This window comes from Equus asinus, chromosome 6 (genome assembly GCF_041296235.1).
Source record: "Equus asinus isolate D_3611 breed Donkey chromosome 6, EquAss-T2T_v2, whole genome shotgun sequence".
Lineage (NCBI taxonomy): Eukaryota > Metazoa > Chordata > Mammalia > Perissodactyla > Equidae > Equus > Equus asinus.
Genome location: NC_091795.1, coordinates 8,853,477 through 8,866,720, shown reverse-complemented (window position 1 = coordinate 8,866,720; position 13,244 = coordinate 8,853,477). Strand labels below are relative to the sequence as shown.

Here is a 13,244-nt window from a genome sequence, read left to right as displayed (position 1 = left end):
ATACTGTCCAGGCGAGAATGTCCAGTGAGCGTTTTGAGAAACAGATACTGATACAGAATTGAACTGAACTGGATTGACACGGTCATGAATCTTACGCTTTTAACACTTCTTTTTATTAATCAGTGTTCCTATTGGTAACCATAAGTCTTTATATTGTGAGGGTTTTTTTCTTTTTAAGAAAATGAAAATCAAACTAAACTATTATGTTCCATGACACATGGCAGGGAGGGACAGGGGCCCCTGGAGTGATGCTAATGTGGTTTCTTCATCATTATGTTGCATATTGGATCTCCGCACTTTTCTGTATTATGTTATATCTTAATAAAAATTTTACGTGAAGAGGCCATCTCTATTAATGGCGCAGATGGCGCATTCCATCATTATTTACATTGTGTGATGTGCCACGCATCTGGGGACTGTAAATCTCCTGAAACCACTCTTGTTTGTAAAGCGGGTAAACATTCCAGCGAACATCGAAGCTGTGCGGCTACCAGACGGGTCCTTTCAGCAGACGGCGGCCACTTCCATCTTCTGGGTTAGAAAGCGCAGACTTCGCTTCAAACAGAAGACTCGCCCTCAGGACACTCTTCCGGCCACGTCTTCTCATCTTCTCCGTCTTCTCCTCGCTGTCCCTCCTGTGGAGGGTGCTGCTGCTCCCCGACCCGGTGTGGACAGAGCAGTGCGGAGGCGGCAGGTGAGTGAGCTCACCTCCGACCCTTCCCTGGGGACAGGAAGCAGGGCCGAATCCTCAGGAAATGTTTTCTCACCGTATTGGCGATTATTTTAAAACAATTTTCTGTAGGACACTTGATTTGTCTTACCAATTCTACGTTAAAACAGTAATCAGGATTTTAAAAAAATAGAGGCTCATAGAAAATTAGGATTCAATATTTACTTTGTTTTCAAATCCTACAGCTGTATGAGCTGATTAAAGCAGACATTTTCCCCCTTGGGATCTTTGAATTAACAAAGTAGAATCGCCACTCTGCCTTTTCAGCTGCAAAGGGGAGGGCTGGGTGGGAGGGCGTGAAACGTCGGCCTCCTTCCAAAGGACGGAGAAGGAAATGAGCTAGGGAGGGGCTCCCGTCCTCCTGGCTGCGCAGCCTCTCTCCGACCAGACCTGAGTGAGCAGAGGGAATGTAAGCGCACATTAAAAGCAAGCACTGATGGAGATGCGGGGGGAGGGGACCATCCGCAAGAATAAAGGAGAGATTGCCGTGAAGATCTTCAGGCTGTGTTCTAACCCATCCAAACAGAACACTGGTTTTCTATGTGCTTTGGTTTTCTTCCAAATAGCAAATTTCTCATCCTTGGGCAAAAGTAAATACATCGCTTTTCTTAGTTGCTTTTTTCCATCCTGCTCCCTATTCCACAGTTTCCTCAAGGTCCCTAATCATTTCCCCGCAACCACTGATGTGTAACCTCGTGTTTCAGCCTCTCTGTGTCTCCTGGGGACCCTGTGCAGCTGGAGTCCTTGTGACTCTCTCAGATCCACGTCACATCGTTTCTTTAGCTGCCATCGTCTGCCTTTGCTTGCTAAGTAGAAACATACTTGTTGCATTGTCTGCCGGAGAAATCCAACTACATTTACTCGGGGAGCTAATTATACGGTCAGACGCTAAGCATTTACCCCTGGAAGGTATAAAAAGTGAGAGACCAGAGGAAGAAAAGGTAATCAGCTGAGTTCAGAGCAGATCGGACAAGGAAGGGTCCCTACAGGCAACTTCAATCGCTCGGCCCTGTCCTAGACCACTGGGACAGATGAATCAGGTGACCGGCTCAAGGTCAGTTGGGACAAGCCCGCCTCATTTTTCCTTCACCACACCACACGGCCCTTCATGAGTCCTCTAACTTGAATAGGCCTGGTACTGGGATGGGACCTGCGCGTTCTCACTGGGCCTCACTTTAGTGTCGCTGAAGCGGGCGCGGATTACTTAGCGCAGCCTGCGACGCGTTTGTTCCGCGAACACTTACGGAGCTCACGGACCCCTGACATGAAAGGCTTTCCTGTTGGAGTAGTTTGGGGTGAGAGGTTTTCTTGGACTACAGCTCTGAACCCAGACTGTGGAGTCTTTCAAAATACCACAAAACACAGAGCTGCCAAGGGCATCTTTAAGCTCAGCCTTGGAAGCAAGGAAATTCCAGAGGCCACGTTATAATCCAAGGCAGGAGCAAGGCCCTGCGCCAGGAGGGGCGCGCTGCGGAGGAAGGGGAGGATTGAGAACAGCGGGGCAGTGGGCCACCGGGGAGCGGGGCGGGGGAGAGGCGGCGAGACCCGATCTGGCACCGGGCGGTCCATCCCCATCTCTTCCCGGGGCCGGAAGGCCTTTTCTCTCCTGGTGCCTCCAGCCCCTCGGGACGGCCAGAACCCCGCTTGTCCCCGCCGGTCACCCTGCGCCCCGCCCCCGGCGGTCCTCGGTGGCCCAGCAGCGCGAGCATCCCTGGCTTTGGAAGTTCGGAGCCCCGCTCAGCGCGGCCCCTTGGCCCGCGGCCCGTTGGCTCGGCGCCCGCCCGGCGGGTCCCGCCCAGGCAGGGATGCTGGGAGCTCCCTCCCGCAGGCCCCTCTCTCCCGCGCCTAGTCCTCCTGCGCAGCGGCTCACGGTGCGCGCGTTTCCCTCCTGCCCGCTGGGTGCAGCCATGGCCTCCTCCTCCGCGCGGCCCGCCGTCCTGGCCATGACCGCGCTGGCGCTGCTCCTGCTGCTGTGCCTGGGCCCAGGTAAGTGGGGAGATGCCAGGGGGCTGGGGAGGGAGATCGGTCACAGGGTGGGGACGTAGGGACTCATCCTGAGCCCGGGCAAGGGCCAAGGGGTGATAGGTGTCTTGCATTTTGCACTTGCACGAGCGGTCAGTAGCGCGCTTGGGCAGGCAGAGTACCCGGGTCAAGGGCAGGGTCTTAGAGGTGCGTGATAACCCTGGAAAGAATGAGGGCTGAAGGTCCGCAGGAGGGGCGAGAAGTGTTCCTGGACCAACGGAAGGGGCACTGGGCTACTGGGAGCTTTACGCGGCGGCGCCCTCCGGGACTGAGGGAGCCAAAAGGCGGCATCGCCGAGATTCCCTTCGGGCGCTGCTCTTCCAGGCGCTTCCCAGCTGGGTCAAGTTCCAGGTCTGCAAAGCTGGAGCAGGCCTCACATCCCAGATGGGGGAACGCTCTTAAAGGAGAACCGCTCAGCCGCCTCTACTTCGTGGAGCCCTCAGTGAGTCCGTTGGCAATCCCGGGTTTGTTCCCTATAAAATGTGCGCGTTCACACACCCGCCCCAAATGAAGCGGTTTGGTGAGTGTACAGACAGCTGAACCCCGACATTCGGCGGACCCGCCCTGAGAAGGTCCATCTGAAGGGGGTGTTTTGTCCTGGCAGTGCTGCCTCCTGCTTGCTCGGTCCTTGCTGGTTCCCTCGCGGCCTGGTGCACGCATGAGCCCTCTGAGGCTCCCAGCTCTGAGAGGCAGGTGTGGGGACCCCAGATCCGCTGCTCAGAGCCCTGGGGTCGGAAGGCACGAGGTCACTTGCCCAAGTCCCTGAGACGGTGCTCTGCCCACTACAAAGTAGCTGGGCGCTGTCTAACGCAGGGGGAGGACTCCCTCGCAGCCTCAGCGTCTGTATTCTGCTTATTCAAACAGGTTGGACGCCCCAGCTCCTGGTGGAGGGGAGTGGGGAGGCCGCAGCGGGAGCCCTGGGGTTGGAGCCCGGTGCCAGAACAGCAGGGGACCTGGTCCCTGAGGAGGATTACTGTTGTCCTAAATTACCACCACAGGGGCAGCTGATGAATACTTTCCCCTTAAATGATTTACCTGCCTCTCCCCTTCGTTCCTCCCATTCTAAGAAGCACATCCGAACAAAGCAAGTGAGCATTGGCTATAAGCCGTTCCTTCAAAGTAGACGACTTGTATTTTATTTCGTTCATACCAAGAATGTGGGGATAGGACTCAGTTAAAATATTATTATCATTGAGCTGGAATGTGAAAGTCCTTATGATGTAAAAAAAATCTTTATGTCTATAGAAAGTCCCAAAGGTGGTTCTTTATGGAGCTCAAACACATTTAGTGGAGAAAATGATCATTGTCCCTTCTTGATCAATTTATTACTAGTTAGCACCTTCAAAGGGGCCTCCTGCAATTCTGAGTCTGCTGGGAGAGCTAATGTCAGGTAACTAGATTTGATAAATTCAGGAGTGCCTATTGTTGCAGCTCAGAAATAGTGACTGATGATGTTGGGGTCAAAAAATCCATATTACAGGAAAAAATCTCAGCTATTCATTTGTCCTTTATTCCTTTCTTCAAACAAATTTAGCCTGGTGTCTGATTATGTGTATTAATATTTATAGTTCAATGTGTAGTAGTTGGCACAGTGGCAACATTAATAATTCATAATTGAGGACTTGTCCATACTTTTCAGTTGTATAGCTGAGTTTGGCGAGGTTTTCCTTTCTGGAGTCGCAGTGACATAGATTTGCTACAAGAAATTGCAGCTTCATCGCAAATGCCTAAACTCGATGTCTATTTCAACATCATGCCACGTTTCACTTATTAATTATTAAGTGCTTTTCAGAAGGCACACAGATGGAGGAACAATACTTAATTCCATACATGAGACCCTGTGAGTTATTGGAGATCGACAAATGTGAAGACATTAATGAATGCTAATATTAGTGCCAAGGAAAGTATCCTTCCGCTTTGGCAAACGTCATAGATTTCCTCACTGACTCTTGAGGTTGGAACGGAAGTATAGCCTTCAAGAGTAGCCCCCCACCCCCATCTAATTAATACTTCCCTCCACTGCAGCCTCATCAGGAGCTTACCTCTGCTGACTCTGGCTCAGCTGCCTCCAGCAGCTGTTGATGGGGAACCCCTTGGAGCGACTTATTCCATCTTTGGGTGGTGGCCCAGGTGTTGGAAACCCTGATCTATGGCCCAGTGGCCCCTTAGAACCATAGCTCTCCTCCCAGAAGCTTCGTTTCTCTAGATTAAATGTCTAAATTCCCTTAATTTTTTCTCATATGACACATATTTGGGCCCTTTGCTCCCTGGACTTTTTCTCTGACCACAACTCCAGTTTTCTGTGACCTTCCGAAAGTGAGATGTGGTCTGCACCAAATAGTAGAGGGGTGGTCCGATCAGAGGAATGACAGACAGAGACGGGACGATTAATTTCTTTCTTCAAGATGCTAGCCTTTTATTAATGCAGCCTAAAATTGCAATTGTTTTCTAAACAGCCGCATCGCTGTAGCCCTACATGAGCATGGACAGCGAGAACTGCTGCACTCTCCCACAGGCCGCTGTGCTGTGCTAATGCTGTAGCCCACTCTCCTGCAGACGCCCGGCCCTCCTGTGGAGGACGGGAGAGCAGCACTGCTTGTGCCCCCCCAAGCCCCCCACCCCCCACCCCCACCCCCCCACCCCCGTCCTTCAGGGCGGTCCCTAGCGATTCTTCTCAAACCAAGTTCCCTGGCTGGCACACCTGTTCTAAAGGCAGTTGCACTCCAATTCAAATGCCTATAGGGGGCCACTAGGTAAAGTGGCTGTTTGTGCACCATGGGGTGTGCTGAGTGGCTTGGGCCCAGAGGCATTCAAACTCATGAATTGGGCATACTGATAAAATGCACTTGCAGGTAAAGTTCAGCTGTGGGCAACCAATTTGTGACCTTCGCCTATGAATGTGGGTTTTTTTCTCCAACCGCATAGTAAATTCTTTAAGCAGGGGTTTTTAGTCTTATTTGGGTCCCAGATACTTTTGAAAGTCTGCCAAAAGCCATGGCCCCTATTCCCAGAAAACTATCTTTGCAGATGTTGACACAGGCCTTGGGCCTGTCAGTGGATGGCGAGGTTAAGGCTCTGCCCGGGAAGGTGGGCACCACCACCGCGTGAGCATCTCCATCCTGGGGCCAGCCTCCGGCTCCTTACGCCTGAGGATGCTCTGCTCACTAGTTCTGAGGCTGGGCTTTTTCCCGGGGGCTTGGTTCTCCCTTCAGGGACAAGCCCACGTGTGGTACTTAAGCATCAGAGGCTTCGATGGGTCCTCAGACCAGCTCACCAGGCAGAGGTGTGTCCTTTCAGGCCAGTCATGTTATTTTCTATTAAAACAATGGGGCTGATTAGAAACACTTTTAGACCTGAATAAAAATAACAGCAAATGGTACTAATAATGCCTGCTTGTAAGGTGATCGGAGCAAGCTATAAAACTGGGCTGGGCTGACGTTTTAGAGGTATGTTCCTTGGCTGTGGCAGCATAGCTCTCATTTCTGCCTGCCTCTGTGCTCACGTGGCTGCCTTCTCTGCATCCTCTCCTCTTCTAATATGGACACCAATCACTGGATTTAGAGCCCACCCTAAATCCAATATGATTATCACCTCGAGATCCTTAACTAGTTGTGTCTGTAGAGACCCTATTTCCAGCTATGTTCCCATTCAGAGTTTCCGGTGGATGTGAATTTTGAGGGGGCACTCTTCAATCCACTATACCGTGAAAAGTGACAATCTGCAGGAAGGTGCTGATGGCAGATGGTTGACCCTCACACACAAGGGCTGAAAGAACTATGTCACTTTTCCTAGAGAATAGCTCAAATGGTATTGTCCTTGGTCAGACGTGGTCATTGTCACCAGTTTTGGCCAGGGGCAGCCTGAATTCTTTTTGCTGCACAGCAGAGAATGCAAAGCATTAAACCCTGAAATACTACCAAGCTGCCAAATCAAGATGTGGGCATTCAGAGAGCCTTTCCAACTCTGATTTTTGCATTTGAGAAAGTAACGGGCACAGTGCAACTCTGAAACAGATTTCTGTTTTCATTCCTTTAGGTGGCATAAGTGGAAATAAACTCAAGCTGATGCTTCAAAAACGGGAAGGTAAATAAACCCCAACTGGATAAGGGTTGCATTCGTAACTGGGTTGAATGAAATGGCAGTGTTGACTGTGCTCACTGGAAGCTTGGATTTGGGAAATCAGAAGTATTTACTCCTTAAAAGGTAGCAGATCTGAAGAGCTTATTCTGTGGGTATGCGGTGTGCTATTTTATGAGATAAATATTATCGCCAGTAAATTTCTGAAGGTTGTTTTTCTGAAAGCTGCCAGTGTGGACTAAGACATAACAGAACAGTGCCACAGTGTGAATTGAACGCTGAGTCGTTCAGCAGGCGGTGCCCTTTGGAGCATGGGTCTACACTGAGAGCACATCCTTTAGAGCACAGACTTCACTTGGTGGGGTGCACACAGTCTTGCGGGGGTGCTCTATACCCAGTTAACTACTGAGGGGAGGTTACACAGAACAACCTTTTTGTTACTGACACCTGTTGTGAAAAATAGTCCTAAGATAGCGTGGCGGACAGCAGCAAAACGTCATAGAAAGGGAACAGTGAGGGAGCCACACGGTGTGAGTTCTGGGCCCACTGCAGTCGGACCGGGGCACCAATTGTGTGGTCTTGTGAATGCCACTTTCCCTCTGGGAACATTCTCTTCACCTGGAAAATTAAGAAGTTACCTATCCCTTACGAGGAAGTGTGGCCACGTTTCTGATGTGAACCTTTAACCACTTGTTCTTGCCCCTTGTTGGCGGGGTTCCAGAAGCCTCGAGTCTGCTCCCCGACATGCGCCCTCTGGCGCTTGCTCGCACACCTCCCAGTTGGCCCTCAGAAATCCCCCACAGCCGCTGAGCACCCAGAGCACCTCGAGAGGACTGGGGCTCCCAGGGGAGCTCCCAGCACCTTTCCAGCATGCCTGGCCTGGTCCATCCCTGAGCCCTGACGTGCCTCAGGGCCACCAGGGGCGACGGAAGCCTTCTCGGGGCCAACCTGTCAGAGGTGAGGGCAGAGAGCAAACTGCCGAGAAGATCTCAACTCCTGGGTATACGTCTTCAGCTTTTGCTCAAGTCAGGCCAAGAAACACATATTGAGTACCTACTGCGTACAAAACAGTGCTAACAGGCCCTGAGGGAAATACGCATGATCAAAAGTGAAAAAACAAATGCTCTGATATTTACCCATGCGACCAGCGCACACACAGGCACTTTCCTTCCATTATCCCATGCAGCCTCCCTAATGGCACTGAGCCAGGGTCTGTCAGTCCAGTGTTACAGATGAGGGGGCAGAGGCTCAAAGCCAGACACCAGGGCCAAACGCAGTGGCACAACCGCTTCTCTGAGCACATCCTGCAAAGGTAGTGCCTTTTAAACAGTGGGGGCCACGTCCGAGGGAGCTGTGCTAAAGCAAGGGTAGGACCGGTCAAGACTCAGTCATATCTCCCGTGGGCAGACGGTGAGGCCCAGAGGTGGTGGCCCACGGTGGCACTGTGTGTTCCAGCAACCTGATGTGGGAACTGGCCAGAGCGCTAGGCTGGGCCTGGTCTCGGCCCACTCAGGCTGGTCATTCCAGTTCCTTTGTCTTCCTAGTTTGCAAAGCAAGCACAGCGCTCTCTGGTTTGCATATATAGTGAATACACACCAGCGTGGCACTAGACATCCCGTTGTTTGCTGAACGCAGAGCCCAAGCCCCTAGCGCCTGCACGAGGCCTGGCGTCTGGGCATGCGGCATGGCTGCAGAGGTTGAGCTGAGCCTCGTCTCTACCCTGTGCCCTAGAAGTTGAAGGTGAGCCCGGGCCTCTTTACGTGGCTCTAACCAAACAGGAGAGCTTCCTGACAGGGAGCGTGGAGACTGATGATCACAGGCCGTGCAAGGATGACGTTGAGAGTCAAAACCGTCCTATGCATGGGGCGACTGGGGGAGTGGGATATCTAATAATGATTCACCCCAGGAGGAAAAGAAATCATTCTTTGTACTTTGGGGTGGGGAATTCATCATTTCAGCACCCGCTCCAACCAAGACTCCAGTGGCTGTGGATGAGAGCAAAGCCAAAGAATTCTTGCGCAGCCCGAAGCGCCAGCGGCGGCAGCTGTGGGACCGGAGCCGGCCGGAGGTGCAGCAGTGGTACCAGCAGTTTCTCTACATGGGCTTCGACGAGGCGGTGGGTGTGCGCTCCCGCTGACGCCTGGCTCCGCGGGGCAGGGCGCTGGGGACGGAGGCGCGGCCGGGGACAGGGGGCTCCAGGAGTGTAGGTCCCCATTCCATGTCCAGTGCTACCCAGGCGCTGGATTACATTACCACTGGGATAAGGACACCAGCTGGAATTTTCTGTCACACTGCAGTCAAACGAGAGTCTCCCCCAACTTGTTTGGGAACCAGAATTCCAGAGAAGTCCCTGCCCCAGATGCCTGGGACTGAGAGCCATCGAGGATCTGATTTTCCTGGGAAGTCTTTTAGCTTATCTGTACAGTTTTGCCTGGGTGTCCTTAAAATAGCTCTCAACTTCCCAAAAACATTTTCAGCTTTACCTCAAAAAATGTCAGAAACAACAAGGTGGATGCAAAGACCCATGGGGATAATGGAAAGAGATGAAAAGTGACTGTTAAAGAGACATGAGTCTTTGCAGATGTTTTTGGGAAAATTTGTCAATGGATTTGCAGGAAATGTGGTTCAGTCACGTGTCCGGGTGGCGTGGGTGGACGCATTCACTGTGTAAGGAAGGAGAATGTTTCCAATCACAGACATCCCACTGAGGAACAGGTGCAGGTGGGGCAGCCGCAGAGCTCGGGCGCTGAGTAAGTCTGCAGGGTGACGGCAGGGCTGGGACAGGTGCCGGATGCGAGCCTGGCCATTCGGACACTCAGCCTGCCACCCCAGCCAGGAGCAGGTGAACGGAGCATCTCCAAATGGGCAGCTGGGAGTGTTTTTCCAAGCAGGCCCTTGATTCATCCTGTGAGTAGAGGGGGTATACAGAGTACTGTACAGGTGAAAAAAAATGAAACTCTTCAGAGACATCATTTTTAACGGCTGCATAAAATGCAGTCAGGTCGCTGGATCATCATTTTCTTCCCATTCCAAACATTGGACTTATTGGTGGTTCCCTAATTATCTTTTTGCTACTCAAATATAATTTTTTTGCTGTGCAAATAGCTAAACACAGCCAAACTCTGTGCCAGGATGGTTCTAGTACTTACAGGAATTAACTTACTTAACACTCACAACAACCCAAAAGGCAGGGACGTACTATTATTTGCATCTTTGTGTGTGGTTTGTTCCTTACTTAATATTACATTCTGCCCAGTGGAATTACTGGGGCAAAAGGTAGAATCACATCTGAGGGTCTTTAAGTTTCGTCAAATTGCATATTCCCATAAGCCATGTATGAGAGCATCAATTTTCTCACATCTTCAGCAGCATCTGATATTCTCAATGAAAACTTTAAAAAAATAAGTTTACTTATTTGATAGATGAAAATGCAGTACCATCTTTTAGTAAGTTGCGTTTCTCTGATTACCAGTATTTGCAGTTCATGAAAATGGGGTATTAAGAGTTTAACATGGGGAAATGGCTAAAATAATGACTGATGACAGAACCAGAATAAAGGTGAGGATCAAATAAGATTATGATAACTAAATATGCATGGAAAAGACCAGAAGGAAATACATCACAATGTCATAGTGGTTGTCTTTGGCAATTGGAAATATGATCCCCCTTTTTTTTTGTCTCCCACATACATAAATTTTTAAAATATGAGTGTGCATTATTTCTGTAGTCATAAAACATTTAAAAAGATTATTTAAAAAATATATTTTAACCCAAAACCTCAAACAAGATTATAAAATGAGAAAAACCAAGGGACGAGATTACTTCATTATGAGAAGAATTGTTGTGCCCTCTTTTCCAAGGCAAGGCTGAGGGAGGGCTCAGAAGATGCGGAGGTGAGGCGTGGAGTTGTGCTCCTCAGCGTGGCACAGTTGGGCCCCTGCTCACCCAGCGTGCAAGGCCACGGAGAAGACCACTGCGGGCGGGCCGCGGCCTCCAGCCTCACGCAGGGCTCAGAACTCAGTGTCCTCTGGCAGTCGTGTTAAAATAAACATAGAGTCCTGAGACCCGACCACCAGAAAATTCGATCCAGGAGGCATGACGTGCCTGAGGATCTGCATTTTACAGCATCCCTAGAGATTGGGGTGCAGGGGGGCACTGGCCACACTTTGAGGAAAATTGGTCCTCAAGCCCAAAGTTTTGGACATGCCGCCTCCCCAGGCCATCGTTCTCTGCTCCTGCCCTTTCGCCTTCACACAAATCTCTCACCAAGTCCTGAGCATCGACCCATGTGGGTCCCAATCAAATTCATCCTGCACCTTCACTACCACCAGTGCAAAGTTAGTCTCTCCTTTAAAAAATGGTAGCAAAGGCCAGTTGCCCAGGCTGTAAACTCGAATGTCTTTCTACGTTTCTCACTCACCTTCAGTCCTTCTCCCTCCCTTTGAGTTTTATTAACTGCAGTGTCTGTTTTCAGGTGTCTCAGGAGCTCTAGGCTTCTGGAGGGCAGGGACTCTGTCTTACTTGTTGTGGGTGGCCCTCCAGTGCCCAGCACAAGCCCGACATGTTATGCCCATTTAATAAGCATTTGTGGAATGAATAAGTGCTCCTGGGCGTGCTGTCACCAGCACCACAGGGATAAAGGAGTCACCGCCAGGAGGATCCAAAATGCCCTGCCCCGTGGCGGGAAGACACCAGCGCAGAGGCTGATTTAACTCAGCCAACATCTGTTAAGGATTGCTGTGTGCACCCGAGTGGGCCAGGCACAGGAATGGGATGGAAGACGAGGCTGTGTCTGCCTCAATGAGACATGTACGGTGCCTGGGGGTCAAGCCAAGTTGTGACTGAATTTGGCAGATTCTGTTTTATTTACCAAAACAGAGGAAAATTGTTTAAGTCTGGGGTGTATTTGGAACTCACATGACAGAAGTTTTCATGGGTATGCATGTGTACTCCTGTGGGGAAAATCATTGTATCGGTATTCGTTAGCTGGCTGTGTGACCCCTGAGCGCAGGAGTACCCTAACACGGAGTTATTCTTAGTGTCGGGGTAGTTAATCATTGAAGAACCACCCCAGAGAGAAGCCAGAGGTAAGATGTGGCCTGGGGGTTGTCCTTAAGTCCAGTCTCTCTTGTTTTCTCTTTTCCTTCAGAAATTTGAGGATGACATCACTTATTGGCTGAACAGAGATCGGAATGGACATGACTACGACGATTACCACCAGCGTCACTATGATGAGGATGCTGCAATCGGTCCCCGGAGCCCCGACAGCTTCAGGCACGGGGCCAGCGTCAACTACGACGACTATTAGCTGCCAGGCCACCCGGCCCAGGGCCCGGAGGCCGGGCGAGCCTCTTTGCGGCCGTGCCCCGTTTGGTTTCTGCTGCGCTTTATTCCAGCAGTTCTTTTCTACCCGCTTTCTGTGACCAGAAAGGAAGTTAAAACAAAGGATAAATGCCTTTTGATATTTCATGCGAGTGCCTTACACTGCATTTCATTTAAGAATAGAAATAAAAGCATTTTGTTAAAAAGAAAAGTCTCCGAGTTCACTAGGATGAAAATTAAGCTGGTGGCAGTTTTCATTCCCTGGATGAAGCCTGAAGTCTGAGGCTGAAGCCTCATCTGGGAGGCACCTCTGCATTCTCAGCCCACGTGGGACCTTCCGGCAATCCTTGCCACCACTCCAGGCAGACCCTGGGCCTCAGCCAGGGGTCTTCAGTGGGTTAAAATCCAGCCCACACTAGATGCAAGATACAAAACCAGCAAGAAAATTTAGTTGAAAATTATTTAAGTTTACAGAACTAGGCTTTCTGGGTTCCAGGCCCAGAAGTGGGGCTGGACCTGTCTAATATTGCCATCCAGAAAATGAAGGATAATAGAGAAAACTATGACGTTTGGTAGATTTCAAGCCTCACTTATCTTAAAAAATTAAATCCTGTCCAATGAATTCCAGAAAGATTTAAGAATATACTTCACATCATATTTAACCCATCTGAGAGAACCAATGAAAGAGAAGAGCGGTGTTGGGGTGGGAGAGGGGGGAAGAGGACGGGAAGCAGATGGGGGATGGTGAAGGATCCAGCTGCACTGACAGGAGGGGGTCTCAGCCTGGCAATGCTTGACTGCTACTGGGCTGGCTCAAAGCCCAGTGCAGTGTTAAAAATGCGGGGGGGGGGGGGGTGGCGGAGAAGACATCTTAGCCTCATTCCTAACCTTAAAGGAAGTGCTTTCCATGTTTCTCCATAGACTGTTTGCTGGATTTTTTTTGGAGATGTCTGTTATCAAGTTAAGGAAATTTCTTTCCTTTCGAAAATATGCTAAGAATTTTTTTTAATGTCATATATGGATGTTGAATTCTATGTTCTTTTTCTGTTGAGATAATAGAACTTTTCCTTTTTAATCTGTTAACTAATGTGGT

General features: G+C 50.2%; 1 protein-coding gene across 1 annotated transcript; it reads left to right on the top strand.

Moving 5' to 3' along the window:
• Positions 1 to 2,241: 2,241 nt before the first annotated feature.
• On the top strand, positions 2,242 to 12,362 carry ECRG4 (ECRG4 augurin precursor). Its single transcript, XM_014843553.3, has 4 exons — positions 2,242 to 2,716; positions 6,788 to 6,835; positions 8,788 to 8,945; positions 11,979 to 12,362. Exons 1-4 carry the CDS (start codon positions 2,536 to 2,538, stop codon positions 12,135 to 12,137), a joined length of 546 nt encoding a protein of 181 aa, XP_014699039.1. The 5' UTR covers positions 2,242 to 2,535; the 3' UTR covers positions 12,138 to 12,362.
• Positions 12,363 to 13,244: the final 882 nt, after the last annotated feature.

What these genes read in the sequence shown, in the direction of transcription:
- ECRG4 (XM_014843553.3), top strand. Translation starts at nt 2,536, where the DNA reads ATGCTGGGAGCTCCCTCCCGCAGGCCCCTCTCTCCCGCGCCTAGTCCT. An exon ending in GCTGCTGTGCCTGGGCCCAG is followed by an intron (nt 2,717 to 6,787) that starts GTAAGTGGGGAG and finishes TCATTCCTTTAG; the next exon opens with GTGGCATAAGTGGAAATAAA. An exon ending in ACATGGGCTTCGACGAGGCG is followed by an intron (nt 8,946 to 11,978) that starts GTGGGTGTGCGC and finishes CTTTTCCTTCAG; the next exon opens with AAATTTGAGGATGACATCAC.